Source organism: Grus americana, chromosome 1, assembly GCF_028858705.1.
Source record: "Grus americana isolate bGruAme1 chromosome 1, bGruAme1.mat, whole genome shotgun sequence".
Taxonomy (NCBI): Eukaryota; Metazoa; Chordata; class Aves; order Gruiformes; family Gruidae; genus Grus; species Grus americana.
Window position 1 is genome coordinate 70,495,623 of NC_072852.1, and position 16,456 is coordinate 70,512,078.

At 41.3% G+C, this 16,456-nt stretch overlaps 1 protein-coding gene across 6 annotated transcripts in view; it reads left to right on the top strand.

The window, feature by feature from the left end:
- Positions 1–6,308, top strand: part of BPGM (bisphosphoglycerate mutase) — a 37,188-nt gene extending 30,880 nt beyond the window's left edge. For all 6 annotated transcript variants that reach the window (XM_054813744.1, XM_054813739.1, XM_054813741.1 and 3 more), the window contains exon 4: positions 3,132–6,308. In XM_054813744.1, the coding sequence (XP_054669719.1) occupies positions 3,132–3,310 (179 nt within the window). In that variant the 3' untranslated portion in view covers positions 3,311–6,308. The remainder of the gene's footprint in view (positions 1–3,131) is intronic.
- Positions 6,309–16,456: the final 10,148 nt, after the last annotated feature.

Genomic DNA, 16,456 nt, shown 5'->3' on the forward strand with positions numbered 1-16,456 from the left:
TGGAGAAGCTGAGCCAGCCCTTGTAGAAATCAGCTGTAGGTGCTCAAAATCAAGACCAATGTGGTTTGCCTCTTTTCAGGGGACTTTCAGGGTGCAAGTATTTCAAAGCACTTCATGGGCTACCAGGTAAAGGTGAATTCTTAAGCTTGCACAGAGCTATTACTGGTCTCTCGTCACCCAGCTCAGTTAAATGGAGCATAAGTGAGCTGGGAAAGAATTCTGAATGTGATTTTTGAAAGATCTTTTTTGTGATAAGTGGTGTACCAAATTCTTACAATATTCACCTGTCTAACTGCTTCCTGCTATACAGATACTGTTAAGGAACAACGTTTAATGGGTGCTTATGAGAGAGAACATGGGAGATGTCCTCTTGAGGAATGTAGTTGCCCAGTCAGCATTTTATCTGGGGTCCTGAGGAAGATATCCTGAGTACTTCAGTAATGTCTGTGGATTCTTATGGCTGTAAGTAGGTAGGACCTTGGTTTTGAACCTTCTTGGGAAGAGACTGCATTCAGCATAGTCCTCATCAGCAGTGTTGAGACCCAGGCTGTAGTATTATATTGGAGGGAAGAATGTTGCTTCTTCATTGCTTCCCATTGCACCTTGTAGTCAGCAGTTGAGTCCTTGCCCTGATTTCACCCTTCTTCCCTGTGAGATAGGATGGGATTGTGACACGGGCCGGCTCAGATGAAGTGCAAGAAAAGGTCACTTGGCTATAGTTACAGCACATGGAGTAATTGGATAGCATTTAGCTTGTGCTTGCAATGGCTAGACTGTAAGACGTGATTCCTTTACTGTCTTCCTCGCCTGCTGGGTGGGGAGTGTTCTGTGTGCATTTTGCTTGCAACTCAAGAGCCTGTGTGATGAGCCTGATCAGCATCTTGCTTCCTGAAGAAGAGCAATACCATATAAATACAGTAACAGTGCTGAAATAAAGCAACAGGACACTATGTTTCTTTAGTATTTTCATCTGACTTCAACTTGCAGTTCCAGCCTTCTGGCTGTGAGGCAACACTTCTGTATGAGGAAGAATCTCAAGGAGAAAGCCAGCTTGCTTGCTGCAGCTTGTTTATCCTAGCCTGCACAGTTTTGCTTTGTAAATCAATACTAGTTGACATTAGTGTGGTCACTGTGTTCTGTAAAAACAGTAAAATGCATTTCTGAATCCATGTAGCTACAGCTAGCTTTGTTTAATCCATCTTTAGAGGAAACCTTTAAATATCCTGGCTGCTGACCACATTATGTGGTTTGCCTAAATTCTCCTGCATGACTTCATTTGCTTTGTGTATATCTGGATGGTTTAGTCTGGGAGACTGAATTTGAGAGGTGGGCAGAACACTTCCTAAGGCCTGATTCTCTGGATACATGGTGATGTGTATGTTGTTAAAATCTAATGTGTTTAGAAATGCTTGAAATAAGAGTTCAGGCAGCTTGTTTTGCAAACCAAAGCCCTTGAGTATAGTGCTTGTGCCTGGTAAATGGACTGAGAATTTTTGATTTCTGTGTAGTTTTAAAATTTTAGATGCTCCTTGAGTGCTTTTCTGTAGGTCTGACTCTGCTGCCTGCAACAAGTGAATTATTTATCCCTTGTATACAGGGATTGCTTTAACTGGCAGAGTATAATTTTTTTAATGGACTGATGGCTCAGTATGTAACAGGGTGTAAGACTCTTGCAAGGATTTGTCTTTCTTTTGCTCCATACTGTTCTGAAATTTAGGGCTAATCTACAGCTGAACTAGCACTTAGCCTAATCAAAACAAGAATGGATCACTGCAAAAGTTGCATGTTTGTGTAGTCTTTGAGCAGGGGCATAAAATTATTCACACCTCATGATTAGTTCTGTTTTTCTGACCTGTTGCCATCCCACTGTTGCTGAGTGGCGTGACTTTGTGGGTTTTCCTGTTAATATGTTGGCTCTGCTCTTCTACTTAATGTTAAAATCACTGGTAAACTTGCACCCATGTGTTCTGAGAACCATCTGTTTTGTCAGCTGCTCAAGAGGATGTTTTCTTCATGCACCTTGGTCTAGTTTATATGTTGTCATTGTTTTAGAAGCTTGATTGTGTGTTTTTTTTCTATGCATGAAGTATTTGAAACTGTCCTACTTGAAAACAGCAGGTTACTGCTCTGATTTCAGTGCTTCTAAAACCGGGAGAAAAGAAATATTGACATTCCCCATAATGCTAACTTTCTTTTGCCTGAAATTTTTGAGGAATAATGTCTCTGCAGTCACTGCCGCTTAATGCGGCTATATAGATTTTGTGTGGAAACTTTACTAGGAGGTTTGGTCTCAATTCACTTGGATGCTTTGGAGACTTGTGTGTTTGATATAAAAATAACAAGCAATTTCATTGATACTAGAGCCCCAGAATATTTTAATTAACCACAGCTAGGTAAAATCAATTTTTTCCCCAGGTATATGTTATTTTAGTGATGTAGAAAAATATAGGGAAATGCTCCAAGTTGGATAAATTGACTTTCCCTTTTCTTACCCTCTCCCTCATTTGAAAGTGGAAATGAATATCCTGTATTTAATAATTCTGAGAATAGTACTGTTGGTAAGATGCTATAAACTTGCTTTTGAGAAATCAGATGTGGGCAAACAGTGATACTTACGCTGGAGGAGTTAAATACTGATTTTTAAGACAGCTTGTGTGAGAAGCTTTGCATAGAGAACTTAAAGGCAGGATACCAATGTTAATTTTTCTCTTAAAGAAACTGTTTTTATTGATTGCTTAGCAGAGGTTGTTTCATGTTGGAGTAGCACATGTGGAATCTATCTTTTGTGATGCATGAGTTGGGAGGATAAGGAGGAGAACCTATTGTCCTTAATGTCCTGTATTAAAGGAAAGGTATAGTCTCTAGGGCAATCTCTTCCTGTTTGTTTAACATGTGTTGACTGAAAAATGAAGAAACTGTCTTCACCTTGATGGGAATTCCCTCCTTTAGCTGTTCCTAAAGCACTAACCAAGCTGTGGTCTAGCTGGGAATGGACCCTTGAGAAGCTGGTGTTGATGGAGCTGGAACATGTCCTTGACTGTTTTAGATAATCTCAGAAATAAGGCTGAACTAGATAGTCACACCGAGTGAACAGCTTCTTAATTGTCTATGTTGTTTTTTTTCTTCGGCAGGCATATCTGATGAAGAGATCATCAATGTTACTCTCCCTACTGGTGTGCCGATACTTCTTGAACTTGATGAGAATCTGCACCCTCTGGGCCCTCACCAGTTTCTGGGTGATCAAGAAGCCATCCAAGCTGCCATCAAAAAAGTAGAAGATCAAGGGAAAGTAAAATCTGCTGAGAAGTAAAATCCCACTAACACAGCTGTTTTCAAAGTGTGGTAATAAGTGATGATTTATGTATGACTGCTGGGTTGCACTGTGTGAAAGTCTCAGTTTCTAGCACTAAATTGGAAGGGACAGTTGTTGAGTCTCAGGTTGGTAGATTAACCCTCTGCCTTTCAAAAACTGGAATTTAAATCTCGGTATGAAGCTACGGATACTGGAAAAAGAAATCAAGATATTCAGGTAATGGAAACTTGCAGGGCAGTCTGCCAAGATCTAGGATTGAGGGTGGTCCAGTACAGAAATAAAGGAATGTTGTTGGTGTCTACCAATAATCAGTCCTGATGTGTTAAGTGGAGAAGCTTACTGGACTAAGTCCAGGTTGTTACAGGCACTAAAACTTTCTCACTGATAAAATGCACCAAGTAAGAGCTACCCAGTGTGATTCTTCTGTGCCAATGGCAATGATAATTTGTTGTGGATGGAGTTTCTTTGGTCTTTCAGAACACTTTCAGCTGTACAACTCTTCGCCTTTATTACTTTCAGTCTTCCAAGGCCAGTTCATGGTCCAGGGGAGAATTTTGTAGAGATCTTCAGGCTGTTATAGTTACCATAGTTGTCTTTTGTTACATTATATTCCAGTTTAAGGAATCTAGAAGGAATCCCTTTTCCTCCACCATCTTTGCAAATCCTAGCATGACTGCATTTTGCTGGCTTGCAATAATAGGATTTAACTCAGACTTTAGTCCACAAACCAAGCACGAAGATTTCCTGCTCAATGATTAAATTATCAATTAGCTCTTAGTGAATAACCTGAATAGCTTTGAAACACTTAGGTAACATGTACTAGAGGTTTGATCATCTCTTAATCAAGTTAGAATAGTTCCTGTTTACCTCAGTAAAACTACATATTGGAGAATTCCCCTCTAAGCTTTCCTGAGTTGCAAAGATCTCTTGATAAATGTGTTCCACAGTAATATTACTGTGGCATTCTCTAGAGGGCTGGAATAGATGCATGAGGTATGTAAGATGTCTTACTGGATACAGCTCATTCAGCTGTCATGCTGGTAGGGAAGGATATTCTGCCATGCCTGAAAGAGTCCTCCTATAAAACTCTCTCATAGCTTAATTCCTGCTGAGTGTGGCCTTGCTGTTGTGTTGGGCACTAAATTTGAACAGCTCACACTGTGGCTGGGTATAGTGTAGCATGTATGGCAGTTTGTTTTCTTTACACAAGCATCAGGATAATTCCACTTTTGAAGAGTTGATCAAATCTTAATTGCAATTATGGAACTGTTACTTAAATTTAGATCTGACCCAGTGTCTCAACACCTGAACATCTGGATTCCGACCTCAGTTACCAACATGGGTGGCACTTTGGTATGTACTGTTTGAGCTGAATGTGTGCTTAGCATGGCCCAGCTACAAATCTCAGGAGAAGTCGATGAGAATTCCCTTGGTATAATGATAGTATAAACTTTTAGAATCCTAGAGTAGCTGCTGCTTTGCAGTGAGCAGCTCTGTAGCTCATCTCAGTGTGATAGGATGTTTTTTCCTTTGAGGAGAGCAGTGTGACAGCGTGGTGTGCCTCTGGCAGTCTCCCTGTGACATGGAGGTAGACTTTCCAGGTCTGATGCTGACTTGTGTTAGTGTAGCCCATACTCCATAAAAGACCTTGTGCTAGATGGTATTCTCTTGCATGAATGGTTTTTGGGTTTTTTGTAGCCCTTGCAGTAGGAACAAAGTTACATGTTTCTCTTAAACATAAAGCTGGTAGGTTTCTCCTTGCTTTGTACCATCAAGTACACTTCAGTTGTGTTTTTTCTGAGGCACTATTAGTAGCTTTCCTGCTACTCTATTTGACACTGACATTCCTTTCTGGGTTTTTAGTTTTCTGTGTGTAGAGTAACTCTGAATCTTAGTTGATATTTTTTTAAGTCAGTGTTATGGAGTTAGATTGTTGATCAGCAAATGTTCACCTACCAATGCCCTGAGGAAGGCCACTGGCACTCAGGTGATTAGATTCTTCCCCAAACAATGTGTGAAGTTCAGTATCAAGTAAAAATTACTGTAGACTTACTAATGAGGTAAGCAGAGCCAGCTGTTGTCAGCTGGGAACTGCATGCATCCAGATGTGTGGGCTTACAGGCCTTGGCTAACAGTGTCCTTATCCCTGTGGTATTGTAATGCAGAACCTCCTGAAGAAGTTCTGCATTACAATGCGGAAATGAACCCAGCTGAACTGGGAGATATGCTCTCTCCTTCTCTTTTTAGACAATCCATGATCTCTTCTGGGGATGGAGTGGGGAATGGAAAGGTGGATGAATGAATGTAGAGAGCATTAATATTTCTTCTTGCAACTGAGTGGATGAAGTTGCCTGAAAACAGCCTTTCAAAGTCACGGACAGTAAGAAAAGTAATGTGATGATTTCAAGTGGCACTGTTTCTACAATGCTGCTTGAGATGTGAATAGTGACAGTGTCCTGGGAAATCTGACTTCATTTGGTTCGGTTGTGACTCCAAAGTGATGACAGGATTCTATGTGCACATCTGGCAGCAGTACCACCTTGCAAAAGTATCAAATGGAACTGACTGTGGATTTCATTGTGCTCTTGAAGATTATTTTAACACCTTGCAATGCTTTCTTCTGAATTGCCTTCTAATTAAATTCCTGATTCATAAAATGTGTATATTGAACAGAAACTTCCATCAGTGGTGGCATAAGGAAGCCTGATCTTCAGACATAGCTGCATTAGAGTGAGAAATAAGAATCTTGCTGGTGGCTTTAGAAATCAGTGGTTGGAAAACATTTTTCCTATGTTTGAATATGCCTCAAAGTCCTCCTATAAGGTAACCGGTATTTCTACAGTTGACATTATGGATGTGGTTCGTTTGGTTTATTTATGCATTTTTAATTTGTGGATCAGTAACAGTAATAGCTCTAGAATCCTCTTGGAAACCTTTGTAAATATGGTGGAGCTGGCAGGTTCTTTGTAACTCAATAAATTAACCTCAAATAGAATTGAACTTGGCTTCAGTCTTTCTTCCTTCTACTCCCTTCCCCTTTGTCTCCTTTCCAGGGCTGATAGGTAAATAAAACTGTGACCTTCAGGGTCCCAGAACTCATCAAGCAGTCGTTGATCACATATCATGCAGTCAGTTGGGTAAAAATAGTGTTAGAGCAAATGCTGCTCCATGTTTACATGTAAAGAAATTATGTTGGAGGGGAGTATGTACCTGTTTAAAACTATGGGGACACTTGCATAGGAACAACAAATTAGACAATTTCAGAACAATGGGGCTAAACAAGTGTTCACTGTTTCCCATGCTTGCTGTTCTTTTTAATAAGAAGCATTACTCTTTGTTTAAAATTGTAGCTTCTGGAGAAGCCAACCCCTTCACTCTCCAAAGTGCTCCAGTGTCAAGCAGAGTTGTGACTTGAATGACAGCTGCAAGCCTGCTGAGAACTGTTTCTTGTTATTGACCCTCACACAGGTGGCCTTGGCTGCTGGGATAATGGGAGGCAGCATAAAGGTCCTAATGTTGAACATTCAGGTAGAAATAGGGAATACACAACTGTATGGCTTAAAACAAAAGTGCACTGAAGAAATTGACTTTAAAAAATTGGTCTTATGATCATGTTGAGTGGGGAATGGAACACATGTGAGCCATTTATGTACTGATATTTAACACTTTGCAGTTAATATGGGAGTGCTGCCAGCCGATTCAAAGTCGTACTGGTGTTTTAAGCTGTGTTCCCCTTGCCTTCCCCCAGTCACCTTTTGTACTCTGCCTTGGCTAAATTCTGCCTTAGTTACACCTCAGATTCTTCCTGAGTCATGTCTACTGTTGGGAAAAGATCATCTAAAGACTGGCTTGCTTGAATCCTTCATACCTTTTTGTTTAGAAAAGGTTAGAGTACAAGGGAGTTTGCTACAGTCAACTTGGTCTGCACAGCCTGAGGAGAGACTGACTGTCTCTACCTACTCACATTTTCAAAATTTATACTTTTCTTGTTTTTTTTAGGAAACTTCTTAGTCTATGCTATTGATGCAAAGTGTCTTAAGTACCAAACTAGTCCAGCTCTGTGTCCACAAGTTTGCAATCACTCTGTTTTAGAGCTACTAGTTCTCAAAGTTCATAATAAATGGCAGTTGGCGATTGCCTTGTCTGCCTTCTGTGCTGGCCACAACCTTTCCTCTGTTAAATTCCCGTGGGCAGGAAAGAAAGGAGATATAATGACAACTGCTGCTCAAGAAAGCTCAGAGCTATGGTAAGAACAGGCTCTAGCGATTAAAATCAAGACTGCAGAAGGGTTTGGAGAGAAGGAACCCCTCTGAGAGCTGTGCCAAACAGCTGCTGTTGCTGCCTCTTCCTTGTGTTATGGTGGTCAAAGGTTCTGGGGGTGGGTGAATACAAAAGGGAACTTTAGCATCATGCAGAGGGCGGGGTGGCCATGACAGTGCTCTTCCCTCCAGCTGCCTTATTAGCTTGTTAGTCAGCTCCCAGAACTTCTTGGGACTATTCCAGCAGAATTTAGCAGCCATCTTGTGTCCCCACTCTGCAGAAGGAAGGTGGAGAGGGGGAAGAGGCTCCCTGTTCCTGTTCTTCATGTTATGCTGACAGAGCAGGGGAGGGCAGCAGATAGCAGACTATGGATGTTGCTGTGCTGAGAATTCAGGCTCAGGGCAATAAAGGGGCCTGAAGATAACTTTGGATTGCTGTTTTTGAGAGGAGGGGGCATTGACTCATGGCTCAGAGATGACAACACAGATGCTGCAATTACTCTATGAGGCTCCAGAAAGCAGTTGTGGCCCTAATGGGATCCCTGGCATTATTAGTAGTGCTATGCCTGCAAGCATGTGCTTCATTAATATAGTTGTGTTTTTCCTCAGGTCTTTTCCAGCTCCCTGTCAGTACAGCTTGTGAGCTTGAGCCATTTCCCCACCTTTTGCCTGGCACTTCCATGAAAGAAAAGTGCTAGTACATATTAACTATGTAAAAGAAATCTTTTCTTCTAGAAAAGCAGTGTGAGCCCAGTGACAGCAAATACTTAAGTTTTGGTTGCTGATGCTCTCGGAAGTCAGGCAGAACTTTGCCATCTTCCAGGTTGGTCATTTCTAGCCATTAGGAACAAGCAGCATGACTGAGTATTGCGGAGGACCGTGATGCTGCTGCAGCTGTTTAGTGGAAGTGTCTGTCTCTTTGAACTAAAGATGTTTTTCTTCTTTGTTCCTGGTGCTAACCTAACAGAAGTGCTGGGAAGAAGGAATGTGCATTTGCTGTTAATCCTGTAATCTAAATTGGGGATGTTTTGCTGAGGAGTTAACTACCTACTGAATCGTGCTTTCCTGACAGGTGCTTGTCAGGCTCTCAGTAACTCTGGTGTACTATGATTAAAGCAGAGCTAATTATCTAGTTCTGATCTGTGGCTCTCCAGCTGTTCCTGAGCTCTGCTGATGGTGCTTTCCAGGATCTGTACAGAAGTGGTACTGGGTATGCTAGGGGTGAGCAAGCAGGCATAAAGATCCATAACTATCCCTAAAGCCAAAGCAATTGCTTTTAAACAAATTGCCACTGCAGATGGACTTGCAGAAATGCAAGTGGACAACAGGTGGAGCAAGTGCATTGTGGTAAGTATGTGCGGGGAAAACGGGAACAATTTTACTTTCCTGTGTGTGTCTATAGGGATAGAGAGGTGTAATCAACCTCTCTGGCAAGCCAGCATGTTTTATCTCTGCCAGTGCTGCCCTATAGTTTAACAAGTGGTGTGAAGGTGATTTAGTTCTGGTGTGGAATAAATTGCAGTTGTCATCTAGGTCACTTATACAGACTGGTGATTGGTCCTATTTTTGTCTTGCATCAGCAGTTTCACTAGACTAGATAAATTCAATAGGAGCAAGATTGGCTATTTGCAGATAGATATTTAGTCTGCAAAAAAACCCCCAAAAGCCCACAGACCCGGTCAGTGATAGCGCATTAATAACTCTGTGTGTCAGGAAAGGTCAGGGGGAAGTCAGTGTTGCATCAGAAAGCTCAGCAATGAACAGATGCCAAATAAATGGAAAAAAAAAAAAAAAAGAGGGTGCTTTGGGTTTCAGGAATCTGATTTCAGATACTCTTGTACTAATTTTTCCAAAGTGTAGCAAAAAAGATAGGCCTGTAACGAAGGCCTACTTATATGTTTTAAGAAACTATTCATTATTACTTTACGTAGGAGGCTAATGATTCTTAGAATGAGCACCTGCTACACATCATGATAAAAAGGAGGAGCTACAAGACACTTCAAGGTCCTTATGTACTTTTCAGAAAGGGAGGACACTAATTGCCTCCAAGAGCATCCTTATCTTCCTAAGGCATATAGCAAACAATTACCAGCACTGAAGTATTGAGAAACTAGGGGAACGGTAATTTGGGCCAGGGTCCCCATGACCACTGACCCATAAGCCCCCTACCCAAATTATACCACCTACTCAAAAGACAGAGGTGGAGAAAGGAACTGAGCATGCGTTCTAGTTTGCATGCTAGGCAAAGAAATACGAACCAATTATTGTAACGGGGAGTGTACCACTTTGTAATCTTTAACATTTGTGTATAAATATGATGAGAACCAGTGTTAGGTGTGCCTCATTTGAGCAACTATCCTTCTGACACCCAGTGCTGCAATAAAGGAAATGCCTGCTTCTTAATGCTAAATTGGTGTTAAGGAGTTTTCTTTTATTCCTGAATTTTGGTGACAAAAGGACTGTGTATTCTTCTCCCTCTCCTGTCAGACGTTGTGGAAATTTATAAGTATTTTACTTGCTTTCAAATCAAGCTTGAGGTAGGCAGTCTAGATCCCCCTTACATGTTGCTTGAAAAATGTTGACTGCTGTGACTTACCCAAGTAGAGTGAGTCTGTAGTGTAGCTGATAGAAAAAGACCTCAGCAAAGTAAATTCTCAGTCTTGTACTGCAAGCCCCAATATTGCTGCCTTCCCTAACACATTAATGTGAAAAATGCTTGGTAGTGATACAAAACTCATGAGTTTTGTTTTTGCACTTGCTGAATTCTTCAACCCATGCCTATAAAGGAATATTTTTTTAAGTACATGTGCACACACAAATTTCAATTTTATGGAATACTGCGGGAACTGATACTCAATTTTTGTCAGGCAATAACAAAGAGTAAACTTTCACAGGTCTCATTTTCCTAGATTAAAGCCTTAGGAGACCTACTGAAAAGAACTCTCTTTCAATCCTGGAAATCCTGTGTTCTGTGCTTTCTCTTCCATGTGGTTGGCTCAATCGATTTCTGCAGCCAGCAGCTAGGAATACCTTCTGTGAAGCCGTAAATCCTTCACACAGGTTGCTGATAAGAGATTTCTGAGAAGATCTGAGAACTACTGTTTCATCACCCCATCTCAGTATTGGGAATAACTGAGGTACCTATACAGTGATTATTAATAATATTAGGTCAAATGTTCCCCTTCATTTTAAAACTGCATGCCTTCTCTTATTTATAGGTAAACTTTATTTGTTTCTGAGAGTCCTTGCTACATTTCATAATTTATTTCTCCCTGATGCCAGACTGGGCTTGATCTGATCCCTATCATGTTCTGGTTTATATAGTAAGTGAACTACACTTTGATGTTAAGTAACATACATTGGTAATATCAGATGCAGAGGCGTATGCAAATAATGATTACAAATATGGATGGTTATTTTATGCATATATAAATGGATAAATGGGTTTTTATTTTTATTTTCTAAAAAAAATTGTAACTTTTCTATCACCAGTTCTATGCTCTGAATGTCCTTGTTATGTTGCAGTGTTAAGTAGGTTTCATGTTAGAATAGGGAATTAAGACTTATATACTAAAGTGCAGTACATAAAATAGAAAGTCAGATCAGCGCTTCTGATCTATAAGCTTGGTTTATTTTGCTCATTTGGAATTTGCCTACAAAATGCTAACATGTTTTGGTGGTGAAGCTTGTACTTTTAGCTGAAGTACATTTTTTGCATTTGAAGTTGGGCGGAGTTTCTATTTAATAGATCTTAAAACTGAAATTTTAGGTACATCAAATATCCTTTTTACCTTCTCAAAAGTATCAGAATATATGATTGTGAGGGTTTGATTTGTTAAGGTGATTTAAAAATAATTTTGAGGCTTCCCTCAGGGAATTAACTAGAATGTGATTTATCAATGTGATTTTTCTGCAGCACAGGAATTTTGCCTTTTTTTTCTTAAATTAGGGACTGAGTAACCTTTGGCTCTAAGTGTAACAAGTTAATTAAATTCTGTAAGCAAATTAGTATTCTTTAGGAGGATAGGCTAGAGGTTTTGGTACTTTGTTCAAAGTTAGGAGTTATGGATTCAGTTTTGCCATAGGCACCTCATACAGGCAGGTCACTTATTTTTCTCATTGGTGAAATGTGGACCACAGAACTTTGTGGTCTCCTATGGCTGTGCCGCTTTCACTAGGAGCTGAGATGCTCCAATATATGGTAAGGGGACTTGTTCAATAGGATGTGGAAGTTCAAGAACAGGGTTTGCTTCAATAGTGTGGCTCTTCAGTACCTAAATGTGAGCGAAGCTCCTTTTGAAAATCTTTGTGCACTCACCTACAAGTGCTTAGTAATGTCACTGTTAAGATTAAAAAAAAAAATCAAACCAACAAAAAAACCCCAAAAAACCTGAGAACCTAACAGTTTGGGGCAGAAGTCTCCTGTCACTTCCATAACTGAATAGATGGGCCTGCCAGCATCTCTCTTCTTTACAACAGTTCACAAAGGTGTTGGTAAAATCAACATTTAGTATGATACAGAGGGCTTTGGCAGTTCAAGCATATGCCTAATATGAACAGGGTTCTCCCCAATGGGAGGAGTATTGTTGCTGCCCTTTTGGCTTTCAGCTCTCCTGGCAACGCTCTTGCAGTGGTTATTGTTGATGTGGAAGAAATCTCAGCGATTCCTTCCCACTTCTGCAAACTGCTTTGTAGTTGTGCTGAGTCAGCAGTCTTACTTGAGCAGACAGTGTACTAAGCAGTGGTGGTTGTATTGCAAATACATACTAGGGCTGATTCCCCTAGCTGTGTACCATCTTTGTACTGTCTTCATGCCTCAGGCTGGGCTATTGCTAAAGATGGTCATGAAAAAATAAGTATTGGTGGTATATAAAGAAAACAATTAGCTCCATATCACTCTGGGGAAAATGTAAATACAGTTCTTTCTGAAAATGAAGCGTATGACCTTCAATATCAATGTTTTAATAAAATTATTAACAAATATAACTATAACAATGTTTAAGACTTTTCTGTGTGTCAAAGTTTTTAATTTAGTGCCACTTGAACTTGCATGGACATGACTTTCATTTCTCGTACACAGGACAGTAAGAAACGCAGTTATTCTTTTCTCTCTTCCCAATTCCAATTTAACAGAAAAATAAAATGTGTTCAGCTAAGCTTAATACTTAATTGTCTTCAGAAATACAGATCATTCAATTTGATTTCAAGAGCCATAATATAAAATTGTAGAACAGCCCAGGTTGGAAGGAACCTCAAAAGATCATCTGGTCCAACCTTTTGTGGAGAGAAGACCCACCTCCTTCAGCCTTTCCTCATAGGGCAGGTTTCCCAGCCCTTTGATCAACTTCGTGGCCTCCCTTTGTGGACAGACTGGAGAGGGCCCATCTTGAATTGTGAGGACCAGATGGACACAGCATTCCAGATGAGGCCTGACAAGTGCTGAGTAGTGTGGTGATCACAGCTCTATCTGCTAGAAGTGCCCCTGTGGATGCAGCCCAGGATCCAATTTGTCATTGTTGCTGCAGCAGCGCACTACTAACTCATGTTCAGCTTGTCCACCAGGATGTCCAGGTCCATTTTGACAAGGCTGTTCCCCAGCCACACAGATCCTAGCTTGTACTGGGTTCTTTGGTTATGTTGTCCCAGGTGCAGGACTTTGCACTTGTCTTTGTTAAACTTCATATAGTTCTTGCTAGCCCACTCTTACAGCCTGTCCAGGTCTCTCTGTAAGATGACTCTCCCTTCTGATGTGTCCACCTCACCACCCTGTTTGGTGGCATCAGCAAACTTGGTGAGGGTGCTTTCAGTTGCATCATCCAGATCATTTATGAAGATAGCGAACAGTGTGGGGCCCAGTATTGATCCCTGGGGGACCCTACTTGTGACAGGCTGCCAGTCTGAGTAAAAACCATTGACCCTCTGATTTTGGCCTGTGAGCCAATGTCCTACCCATCTTGCAGACCACCTATTTAATCTGTATCTTGCCAGGTTGCCCAAGAGAAGGCTGTGGAAAGTGTTGAGTGCTTTGCTGAAGCCCAGGTAAACAATGTCCACTGCTCAAGATCCAAGTCCAGATTCCAACTGGACAAATATTCCAGAAGGTGCCACTGATTCTTTTAATAGATATATCAAGCTGCTTTCAAATGATAATGTCTTATGTCTCAGACTAAAAACAAAAAAAAACCCCAACAAATTATACTGTAGGTTCATTTTATGTGTATACTCAGTGCCTCCTGTTATGGCTAATCTGCTATTGACTAATTCTAATCTGAAATTGTATGTGCTGGGATTAGGCCTACAACATGCAAGTTCTCCCTGTGGTGCAAATCTGCAGGAGGGCAAACTGGGTAGCAGTGGAAATTACTATGTAAGCTTCATCCCAAGTTTAAGTGGACCATTTTGCTTGTTAGAATAGTAGCAAAAGGTAGTTATCACCACTTTGTGCTTGATAATGTGTGTCATTTGCCATATTCAATAAATCGGCAGTAGAGTGAGGTTGTTGGGGTTTTCTAGATGAGGATATACCCTCAAAGTACTTTATCTCCTATCTTCCTGTAGTTCCTTATTTAGCTTTGCCACCCTTCACTTCTGCCACCTTAGAACTCAGACTCCAAAGGAACTTGGATTTTGGTGCTGATGTCTCAGCTTGGAAAGCATTAATCCGATTTGGTCAGAATCCACCTGAAATACTGACATCTTTGTTCAGAACAGGACATAAATGAAAAAAACCAAACACCAGCAAGTGCCTAAACTGTTTCCATAAAAAGCTGCTGTCTTATGCAATGAAGAAAGGAATGCCAGTTGGCTGAACACTCATGTCGTCCTTCATGTTTGAGAAGAGTTGCCACTTGGCTCTTGGTGATCCCTTCGGCTACTGTGTTTCTCACACCTTGGCAGACTTGTGGTTCTGCCTGATCCCCTGATGCAGCATATCCCATGCAGCATACCCTCCATGACAGCTTCCTCAATGGTGTGTCCCACTAGTTTCAGAGCTGCTTATAAGAGATGCTTAGATGGGAGGAGACAAGGTGGAGTGTAGAATAGGTCAGAGAGGGAGATGTATCAAAAAAAAAAAGCCTGAAAAATGCTGTGCTGAGGTATGGATTTCCAGCTGGATCACATTTTATATTTTACAGTCCTGTCTGCATTCCTGTGATGCACAGGGGAAAATGAGGATTTTTATATTTTAACTGGAAAAAGCCACCCACATGAGAAACATTGTGACCCATTTTCCTCTTAATTTTTCTCTGCTTGTTTTGTTTTTTCTGTTACTCCAGTGAAACACTCTCTCCCACAAGCAGCTGCTCATGCCCAGCAGTTTTTCACAGCTGACAGTGGAACTACTTGCATGGTGGGACCAATTGGATGTGGTAGGAAGGTGCTATGACCTGATGGGCTGTTGCCGTGCGTTTCTGTTGTGCGTGGGCTCAGCAGTGCTATGTGACAAATGATTTTTTTACTGCTATGGCTTGCCAAAGGCTTTCGTTTGTGCCTCCACCACCATTGGTGAGATTTGTGGTTGTTCATCACCTCATGGATCATTTGTTAATGATGTCCCTAAAAAAGTGTCATGCTTACTTACAGACACCACTTGATGTTAATTCCTTCAGGGTCCAAGGCTAGTGTGCCAGGAATGAAGAAGAATTGGTTGAGTTAACAAAGGGAAAAATCGATCACAGAAATATTAGTGGTGCTATATTAGATATGCCTGTACTCCCAAAAGGATAAGCTAAGGGCTGTCAAAACACTGCAATCTATTTTCCAGTTTTATGTAGCTTTGCATTTGGTCCTGGTTGGTTGGTCTTAGTTCAAAAGGCGCTTACAGGTTTGCCTCCAATGTCCCTATTTTTAAGCATTACACACAATGCTTTCCACTGAACTCAGCATTTCTGAAAAAAACAGGTCACTTGAAGAGTTGTTTAACTGGATGCAGGGAGTGTGAATACGTGATCTCGTGCAGTTCTTTGAGACAGCGCAGGGGGGAAGGATGAGGTGAGGAAGTGCCTCTGTCATGCAGGTCTAGTTGCTAGACAAGTGCTTAGCCCTCATGTGTTTGTGTTCACTGATGACAGCAGAACTCCTGACTGAAAACGCAATAGTGGATCTAGCTCTCTGCATTCACGTTTTGCTGTGTTCACCTTGGTGTTATAACCTGGGATCCTGATCCATGTTTTGCTTGCAGTAAATGGTGGAAGTCCCTCTAACTGCAGAGAGGGAGGGAGGATGAGGCTCTCCACAGATTCTTTTTCCCCTGGGTGTAGAAATAAAGCAGCAGACTTTGAAACGCAACCTTCGTGTCTTGTCAGCATGTTTCTTTCTAGATTCCTGGGAGGGTCCTTAAAGACAATAGCCCTGATGGACAGACAGGAAGAGGGCTAGACGTTGCAAAGCATGAATAATCCTAAATTCTAGCCTGGTCGTTCACCTAATGGAGTTTGAGTAATAAAATGAGGTTTCTGAGAAAGCTTGAGATTTCTACTCCACCTTCTCTTTACAACAGTTTTGTGCATTTTGGTTTTGTGTGTGCTTAAAAGATTCATTTGTTTTTAAAATGGAGTTCCCTGTCCCTTCACCCACGTGCATGTGGCCCCGGCACCCCAGTTGCCACCATAGCCTTTGCTTGCTCTGTGAGAGCATGTACCACCCCGTGATGATGTCAACAGCTGCCCAGTCTGCAGACACACTGCTACTCAGAGTGAGCAAAAAAGGGTTTTGTATGGCCCCCTGTAAATGACCGGATAGCGCAAGAAACAGCTTTGTGGTGTACTGAGCAGGACAGGAGAGTGGAGAGCGCCCACGGCCGCATTTCCTACCTCTGCTGCCAAAATCACAGTCTCCCTGTTGCAGTAGCATGGGCCCCAGTTCTGGTAGCAGAGGTCCCTGT